The 9212-nt window shown below is 36.9% G+C and overlaps 1 protein-coding gene and 1 long non-coding RNA gene across 2 annotated transcripts; one reads left to right on the top strand and one right to left on the bottom strand.

Annotated features, from left to right (window-relative positions):
* Positions 1-517: 517 nt before the first annotated feature.
* LOC116709479 (phospholipase A and acyltransferase 4-like) lies at positions 518-4500 on the bottom strand. The gene is made up of 4 exons (XM_032548021.1): positions 4129-4500; positions 3328-3436; positions 2144-2412; positions 518-892 (listed from the first exon to the last, which is right to left on the bottom strand). Exons 1-4 carry the CDS (start codon positions 4141-4143, stop codon positions 785-787), a joined length of 501 nt encoding a protein of 166 aa, XP_032403912.1. The 5' UTR covers positions 4144-4500; the 3' UTR covers positions 518-784.
* Positions 4501-6835: 2335 nt separating this feature from the next.
* Positions 6836-8354, top strand: LOC116709480 (uncharacterized). Its single transcript, XR_004336879.1, has 2 exons — positions 6836-6943; positions 7974-8354. It is a non-coding gene; the product is annotated as an uncharacterized LOC116709480 (long non-coding RNA).
* Positions 8355-9212: the final 858 nt, after the last annotated feature.

Raw genomic sequence — 9212 nt, 5'->3', positions numbered from 1 at the left:
AGAATTTAAAAGTTTGTTTAAAACGATGCGGAGAGTTTATGTTAACTGTGATAAAATAGCTTCTTTTTTTTTTTGCTAGTAACAATGTCAACAATCACCTCAATTTAATGTCGTTGTTGGACGGAGCTGGTCGGCTTTTCAAAGTGTAAATTAAGTTCACATATAAATTACTGGGAGAAAAAAAAAAGAATCTAAATGTACCTCTGTGTCTTATGTTAGCCTGAATTATCAACTTTCTTTTTGGTGCTATATTGTATTTTGCTTTTGCGCCAATAAAGCCAATAAGCACAAAGAACAGAAATTAGGAAAATATTAACTCCAATGATTGACCAATGAGTGTAAACGATAAGAACGTGAGAAACATAAATGAAACTGAAAACTGGAACACCCAAAGATCATTACTTCATAGTTTTTGCCAGCAAAAAATGACTTAAAATACCTGGAATCTGAGATTTGGGAGCCAATTCCCCAGGATTCAATACAAACGTAAACATGCAATAACGAATCATTTCTGTGGTCTAATTTTAATCAGTCATATGTATTTATCACAACAAACAAATCAACATCACTAATTCAGTTGTAAGCTACAGAATTACCTTTTATTTTTAATGAAACATCATAAATTCATACAAAATAACGCATTTCCATTTCCATTCGAGAAAATGCATTTAATATTTGCAAATATAGGAAGAAAAAAACAACCTAAACTGCGAAAATGAACCTTTCTTCATGCTTTCATACAGTTTTTGGCACATGGAAGGCTTTTGAACACTTTCAGTCGTAATCATTCTTTGTCTTTATTTTTGCGGAAGGCAGAAAACAAAGCGGCTCCCACGACTGCAACCGCCACGCCGGCGGCGGCAACGCCTCCGATCACAGCCGCGGTTTGAACCTGCAAATGACGAGCCAAACGTTATGTTACTGAAACATAGCGAGGGTTTAATCAGACACTTAAACTTCAAAAGAGTTACGAGTTCTGAATGCAGTTTAAAAGCCAGTTCCTTCACATCAGAGCCGCAGAAAGCTCTGAAACAAGGGGAGGTCAGTTGCCTTCGACTTAGAAAATTGTTGGGTTTCTGGTGCTTTTAAAAAGCACCAGATGGCATCATGGGTAGAGAACATTATGTGGAAATCTTGAATCTCAAATTTGTCTTTGAACTGGTTAATCTCCCAAAATATACAACCAAACTAGTTGCAATGTGACTTAATGGCAACAAAGTTTGGAGTTGCCATGACAGGCCCTGATCTCGGATCTGCAGACCTGACTTTTTAAAACTTGTTCTGTCTGGAGGCAAAACTGAGGCAAACTATTGAGAACCAAGGATACTGAAAATGTTTAACAGAGATGCGCCGATCCACTTTTTTCACCTCCAACCAGTATCTGAGGTTTAGTATTGGCTGATTCTGATCCCATACTTAAAATGGTTCTTTTTTTTTAAAGCACAGATTTAAACATACTGAATTACTGACTATTTATTTACCAACTCTGCACCAGAACAGCACACTTAAATACAACAACAGCTTCACTAGCGTGGTCAAACATTTAAAAACGACTTTAATTTGTTCAGTCAGTGCAATTAGGAGTAGAACAGCCAATGGAAAATAAATACTAAAGAAAGTGAAACTGACTAAAACAACAGGTTGACTATGTTGGTGAAACATGCAAACATAAACTGTAACAAACCTTCTTCAAATGGTTCAGAAAGTTCAATTAGGAATAAATCTAATGTAAAATTAATAAATAAAGCATGATGTCGATCAGAGCAAAAAGCATAGAACTAGACTGAATAGATCTGCCATTATGGATCGGGAACATTGTCGTGATACCCGATCTAAAAAAATTTCTATACTGGAAGCAATACCGGTATTAATATTGGATCTGTGCCTCTCTAATGTTCAAAAGGCAAATCGAATTTTTTTTGAATAGCACCTTTCAGCAACAAGGCCTTTCAAAGGGCTTTACAGCATAAAAACACAAAAATACATAGAACACACAGTCAACAGGCAGTTTAACCAAATACTAAGAAAATGCACATAAACCTCAGATTGAGTCACTGAATCATCACCAAACAGTTTTGCCTCCAGCTTGTTCTAAAGCAGATATCAAAGCTTTATTGAGGAGATTCCATAAACATTTGCTCACCTGTCGTGATTCCGGTTTGCCGTATCGAAGCTCGGTGACGAAGTGTTCGCTGTTATGAGTGGCGACGTTGTACGGACGCTCCTGACCCACCGTCTTCACAGCGTTGCCGACGATGGTGCTGGGGTCAAGAGGCTGGTACTCGTCGTCCAGGAGGTTGTTGACTCGGAAGCGGTTGGACCCGACCACTTCCCAGATCCTCTGACGCCTCACCGTAGCGTCGCTGCTCTCCAGGAAGGCGAGCACCTCGAGCAGATCTCCTCCTCTGTGCGCTTTATGGGACATAAATTTGTAAAGTCTTATTTATGTAACCTATTTCCACAGACGGATGTCGCAAAATCGTTCCCAAGAAGGAATCGACCCAACAAAATACACAGCAAAACCGGAAGGTACGACTTAGTGAATTCTTCCATTTCGAGAATAAAGTCATAATATTACAAGAACAATAAAGTTTAAATAACAAAGTAAATAATTTGTAATAATATGAGAATAAACTCGCAATAAAATGAGGATAAAGTTGAAATATTGCTAGAGTAAAGTAATAATAATAACAAGTGGCATTTAATGCCCTGCTAGTTGCTGGATATAAATAAACAATGTTATCAGAATAAGGTCATGTCAGGAGATTGAAGGAAATAATTTTAAAAAGTAAAATAAAATAAGAGTGAATGTTGAGCATCTTGTGAAGTTTTACTTTGGTTTGGGTGTAACAAGTAAGAAAATCATCTTTTAATGCATCAGCCTCAAATTATTATCAGTCACAGAACTTTTGTTTTAAATAATAATAAAAAAAAGATTAATAAAAATTAACAGCAACTTTTCTAATAGACAGTTTATGAACCTCAAGAGGCTCAAATGAGGAGCAAAGCTGAATATCATTAGCAAATATATGATATACAATATCACTAAACCACTGAATATAGTGATACTTTATGTGTTTAGAATAAGTGATTTATTCTAAACACAAAATAAGTCTCAGCACGGAGCCCTGAGGAACTCCACATAGCAGCTCTTTAATTCAGACATAAACTGGTTTACAGATAAAACTCCTACCAGAAAACGTAGGAAATAACTGACAAAATACAGAGAGAGACAATTAAAGTTAAAGATTTTATCCCTACAAAATCTCTTAAATGATGCGAGTAAGTTAGGATGTTGCGATACTTTTACACAAAACCTTCACTTACTTGAAGGAATTAAATGTACGACTTCATCTCCTCCGATGAAAACAGCCCAGTGGTGATACACCCCGCCCAAGATTTCTATCAGGTCCCCCGGCTTCGCATCTATGTCAAACTTTAACAGATTGAGAAAAAAAGAAAATAGTTTTAGGGGGAAAAGTGAAGAGTTAAACACAGACATAAAACATATATTAGGCTGCACAGTGGTGCAGATAAGGTACTCCAGGTTCTCCGGCTTCCTCCCACAGTTCAAAAACAGGACTGTCAGGTTAATTGGTTTCTCTAAATTCTCCCTAGGTGTGTGTGTGTGTGTGGGTGCGTGTGCGGGGGTGTGTGTGTGTGTGTGTGTGTGTGTGTGCATGGTTGTTTGTCCTGTCTGTTTCTGTGTTGTCCTGCGACAGACTGGCGACCTGTCCAAGGAGAAAGGCACCAGCACCCCTGCTTACCCCATAAGCGACAAAGGTATCATATCACTGTCATATTCCTTTTTGTTTTTTTTTTTTTTTTTTTCTTCTTTTCTTTTTGTTTTACTATGGACCTCTTTTGTGTCTGAAATAAAGATTGATTGATTGATTGATTGATATAAGAAAATGGGGGAACGGATAAAAAGTAAATAGTTATCTAATGTTTGGCTGTCCAGCGAAACATGAACGGCCAAGGATTAAATGAGTTTTATGTAAGAAAGTAGGCAGCAAAGTTGTTTATAGCTTTTCATTTTCACTTCAGCTAAAAGCTTTTAGAAATGGATCAGAAAGGACGGTAAACAATGAGGCAGAATACTTGTTAGTAGAACTTGGTGGGACTCACCAGAGTGGGAGCCATGTCTTCACCCGGACGACTTCGCAGAAACTGAAACTTACTCTAAATGTCTTTTACAACATGAAAATGGTTACAGCAGACACAGATTATGTAAACATGCTGAACACAGTGTAGACACAGCACACGGCCTCATGCTGTGAATCATTAACTGCACCATGTTGACCTAGTAATTTAGTTTCCACTGTAGACTTTTGTTTGCAATCAAATAACTTGTTAATAATTTGCTTTGTGGCGTTTTAATTAAAATGTTAGAAGAGACGCCTTGAAACAATATATTCATATCCCTGGAACTATCCGAAATATAACTACTAACTTCAGTAGTTTTATGTCAAACAAACAAAATGGAAGCCGAGGAACTCATCAGTCAGAGACAGAGAGATGAAAGGGTTAAAGCAGGTGATCAGTGAAGTAGCCAAGAGGCTGCATTACACTGCAAAATCACCAAATCTTCCCAAGTGTTTTTAGTGCAAATATCTTTAGATGCTAGAAATAAGACAAAAGTAACATTAAAGTAATTTTTCAGTAAGATTTAGGAGATTGTTTTAAATCAATAATTCCTTAATATTGGTGAAAAGGTAATAATTCCACTGGCAGATTATTTCACTTATATGGAAAAATGTCTTATTGTAAGTGAAATAATCTGCCAGTGGAACTATTCCGTTTTCATCAATTTTAAGGAATTATTGACTTAAAACAAGTTGCTTGTTGCTGAAAAGTTACATATAAATTAGTGTACTTGAAATGAGACAAACCTAAGATATTTGCACTTGAAACTAGACCAAAAATACTTGGTAAGATTTTGTGCTTTTGCAGGGGGAGCTCCAGAGAGCCACGGCTCAGATACACATTTATTTTGAAAGGTAATACAGTAGCTGTTATTAACTGTGTTTCGTTTGCAAATATGGAAAGAGATGTTAGTGTTTGCTACATGTAAAACACCTTCAGTTATTTTCTAACATAAATTGTTGCTATGGATACTCTGTGACCCCACTCTTTGGATAGCAGCTGTTAAGAACATCTGAAGAAGACCAACACACATCTGTCAGACTTGGACTGCGTGTTCTCTTCTCTTTCCCATTTTGAAAACTGAACAGAAATGATCTTCTATTTTATATGTGACATTTATACCCCAGGCAATTATTAATTAAATATATATATTTTTTTTAAATTATTGGCATTGGAGAGAAATGGAACAATGTTCACTGTAAAAGTACGACAATCTGGACAGGAATGACTCCTTCAGTCACTCTTATATCCCGTCGATGAAAACAGGATTTGGAGAGTTTGTGTTTTGCTGGATAATGGCAGCAAAACTGAGCTCCAAAATGTAAAGGTTTGTCCTTCTTCCCTAATTGTAAGTTTAGTTAAATCATTACAGTTAAAACTTGTTTGGGTAGTCACTCCCCCATAAACAAAGAGGAACCAGCACACTGTGTCCATATTCATATGCCGGCAGAGTATGAATATGGATACAGTGTGCGTAAGCAGGGACCTCCTTCACACGTCCTACTGTTGGCACGGTGACGAGTTAATGAAATGTCCCTCTGGGGTAAACTCCTCTTTCAATGACGATCGAATACGAGATGGTCTGACTTTGAAAAAGACCTAATGGAGTTTATCTTAATGTAGGCAAAAAAACAAAAATGTATTCAAAGTCTAACCACATCAACTCTTTTAGAATGAAGCAGTGAGATTAGAGAAATGAGAATCTCTTGAGAATAAATGTGGGCCACCTGAAAAAATGTCACATTGATAAGTTTCATCTTTCCTACTTATCAAATCTCGACATGTCAACATGTCTATGAATGCAATATTAGTACAATACCTGTAAATTAAAAACATCTCATCTACTCGTGCCCTTTTTTAACTGCCTGTTTTTAGCTTCTTCTCATAAACATGACACTACATAGATTAATGTACTCCGATACTGTCCACAAATGGATGTGGTAAACAGAGGTAGTGTTTGGATTGTTCTATTGTTTTTATTAAGATAAAGAATATGTGATTCTTTATTTGGAACTGAATGTAAAAACAGAAACAATGCCACTCTTAGCTGAAGTGCAGCCGTTCTTTTTTATTTTTTTATTTTTTTATTTTTACTTCAAGATGTTTATTATGTTTTACTTTTGCACTAATGTTAATACTACTTTGGACTATATAAAAGTGCTTTCTGCTAATTGTAGGGAATTATGTGCCAATAAGAACTTGTGTGTTTGCTTTGAAGTTTATCTTCTCCCGGTTGGGGAAGGAGGAGAAATGTTTTAAACATTCAGCAGAAAATATCAGCTGAAAACATGCCTGTAAATATGAAACAAACTGTGTGTTTTTTGTCCTCACACTCAGGAACGTTTCCAAGTTGACATACCTGTTAGTTTGATTTCTCCCCAGGTCCCCATTAAGTGCTTAAAAGAGGAAATCCTCAGTCGGAGCATCACAGGGAGCTCGCTGGCCGTTTCAGCTCTGCAGGATGTTTGGAGAAATTCCCTGCGCTCACATCAACACGGCTGTGCTTTTTATTAAATACAGCTGTACCACAGTATATCCTGCACCTCTGCCAACAATAATTTTTCTTCCTCTATCTTTTTTCTTCTTCTTCTTCTTCTTCAGGATTTCTTGTTCACTCTTGTACTCTGTGGCAGCTCTCTTCACCTCGCTGACAGCAGACAGAAGCCAGAGAAGAGTCGTGAATCCAGACTTTCATCTCCCTTTACGTCTGTCATGGCTGCCTTTCTGCAGCAGCAGCTGTGGAGCTCCGCGTCTCGCCGGCTTTTGTCTTCCTGCTCTTCATCCCATCGTTGCGAATGTCAGCATTCACACTTGGCAATATTTTCCTAGCATCTCTGTGTTATTGTAAGGCAACGGCATGATTTTTGTGATGTCATATCATGTAAAATTTCAACAAACTCCACAGTTTGTTGGAAATGTGGAGGCGCAGCAACTTGGTTGGGACGATATGAGCTTTTGAATTTTGACATAAGAATATCTCTAATGCTGTGTAAGTGATGTTCACCCAGCTACCTGCAGTGCTGGCAGCCAGGTGAACAGTCATAAAGGTCATTTGATTTTAATGTCTAAAAAAGGGAAGTGAATGATTCATGAAATGTCACAAATTACATAATTTCACCAGAAAAAAATAATTTTGAGACTCATCTAAAATTTTCTGCTTCAAAAGTTTTGACTTCAAATTTTTTCAAGCAAATTTGCAACTTTTCAAGCTCAGACATTTCATTGTTTCTCCCAGAAAATGTCTGAGATTAATCTCAAAGTTTGCTAGAAAAAAAACATTGGCTTGGTTTTTTCTTTCAAACTTTTCAATCTCAGAATTAGTTTTTTCTAGAAAATTTTGGAGATTAATTTAAAAATTCCTGAGCTTTTTTGTGAGGAAATTCACTTCCTTTTTCTGTCTACCGTGGCCCCAACCATCGAAGTTATCACATTATTTAAGCATCACAAAAGGTGTTCCGCAAGGTTCATTTTTAGGTCCAACTCTTTTTTTCAGTTCATGTAAATGGTTCCGGGGAAAAAGCAAAGTTTTTTACGCTGATGACATTGTAGTTCACTCCCATGTAAAAACTGTTACTGTGGCATCTACTGTCTGCATTAGACACCATAAAATCTAAAGTTCTGCTTTTTGCTAACAAGAAAGTTCCACAAACTCTCCCTCCCATAGAAACAATGACAGATATATTGGTAGAGTATACTGAGACCTGTAACTACATAGGCATAGAAATCGATACGATTTCATGCAAGTTGCATATTGACAATGTTATAAAGATGTTGAAGATAAAAAATATATGCTTTTTCTTTAAAAATATGTCATGTTTTTCTTTCAGTTCTAGGAAGCATCTTGGATTGAATGGATCACATCTGAGGTGTCCAAGCTTTTTGCCAGCAGGGACAAAATCATCGAGTTGAAAGCACTTGGAGGGCCATGAAAATGTATTTTTGTGAAATAAAAATGTACAAATAAATGCATTTTTCTTTTTTTTTCAATTTTTATCTGTTCAATAATTAACTAAACATGCAAGGTTTTATTGAATTGTACCAAATAAACACATTTTTGTTGAAAATGGATCTGTAAAAGAAAATAATGGTCCAAAACATAAAGGGTCCTGTATGATTAGTGTTATCACAAAACATAAAAAACAGACCTTCAGTTTGTTGTGATTGTTTTATTTCTGGGGCCAAAATCCTCATAATAAATTTTAAAAAAGCAAAGTTTTGTGATCATTTGCAGTGCAAACCAAGAACCTTGAGCATGTCCATGTGTGTGTACACCCACACTCACTGTTTGTGTGTGTATCCAGCAGGTGATGCTGTTAGCTAGCCCTGAGAATAAATGCTGATAAGGGGAAGAAAGTGAAGCAAATCAACTCTGTGAAAAGGCAACTGCCCCCTATACCTAATAACTGGTTGAGCCACTTTTGATGTCTACCATCAAGCATTTGAATGTCTGTCAGCAAGTCTTTTACATCACAGTTAAGGTCTTCAAACATGAGGAGCAGAAGTTCAAGTTTATTTTTAAAAATAGGACAATAAAGGGGCAGTACATGTATTTTCCAAGCACGTAGTGCCATTTCACAGCACAATCAAGTAACTGTGTTACCTTCAGTTGTTAGAAAAAAATTCTACATATATCAAATGAGACTTAATAGAAAGTTGACTTTGCAACTTAACCCCTTGAAATTGGGCCTCTGTCTCTTTAAAAACTCCTGTACTTTCTGAAACTCCGCCTTCAGGAAGCGATCACAACATGGCTCCTCTATTAACCTTTCAACAACGTTTTTACCAGCATTATACAGAGAAGTAGCTCCTATAATGAGCTCAGCAGATGCGCAGGTCCACCAGATTTTTGCTAATTGCTGCTGGCTAGTCTGAAGGAGCTGAGTGGGACAGGGCTGCTCTGTGAGGTGGAAGCTTGGAAACTTTGATCAGAGGAGGAGCTTTGTCTCGAAGGCAGAAAACTTTCTGCTAGAGTAGAATTCATGCCTTTCAAATCCTGAAACACCAAATAAGAGCTAAACCAGCATCCTGCCACCTCCATGTTTGATTTTTTGCTATTTTTCAAAATT

This window comes from Xiphophorus hellerii, chromosome 19 (assembly GCF_003331165.1).
Source record: "Xiphophorus hellerii strain 12219 chromosome 19, Xiphophorus_hellerii-4.1, whole genome shotgun sequence".
Classification (NCBI taxonomy): domain Eukaryota; kingdom Metazoa; phylum Chordata; class Actinopteri; order Cyprinodontiformes; family Poeciliidae; genus Xiphophorus; species Xiphophorus hellerii.
This window is presented reverse-complemented; position numbering and strand designations above follow the sequence as displayed.

What these genes read in the sequence shown, in the direction of transcription:
- LOC116709479 (XM_032548021.1), bottom strand. An exon ending in CGTACATTTAATTCCTTCAA is followed by an intron (nt 2,413 to 3,327) that starts GTAAGTGAAGGT and finishes TGTCCCATAAAG; the next exon opens with CGCACAGAGGAGGAGATCTG. An exon ending in GCAAACCGGAATCACGACAG is followed by an intron (nt 893 to 2,143) that starts GTGAGCAAATGT and finishes CGTCATTTGCAG; the next exon opens with GTTCAAACCGCGGCTGTGAT.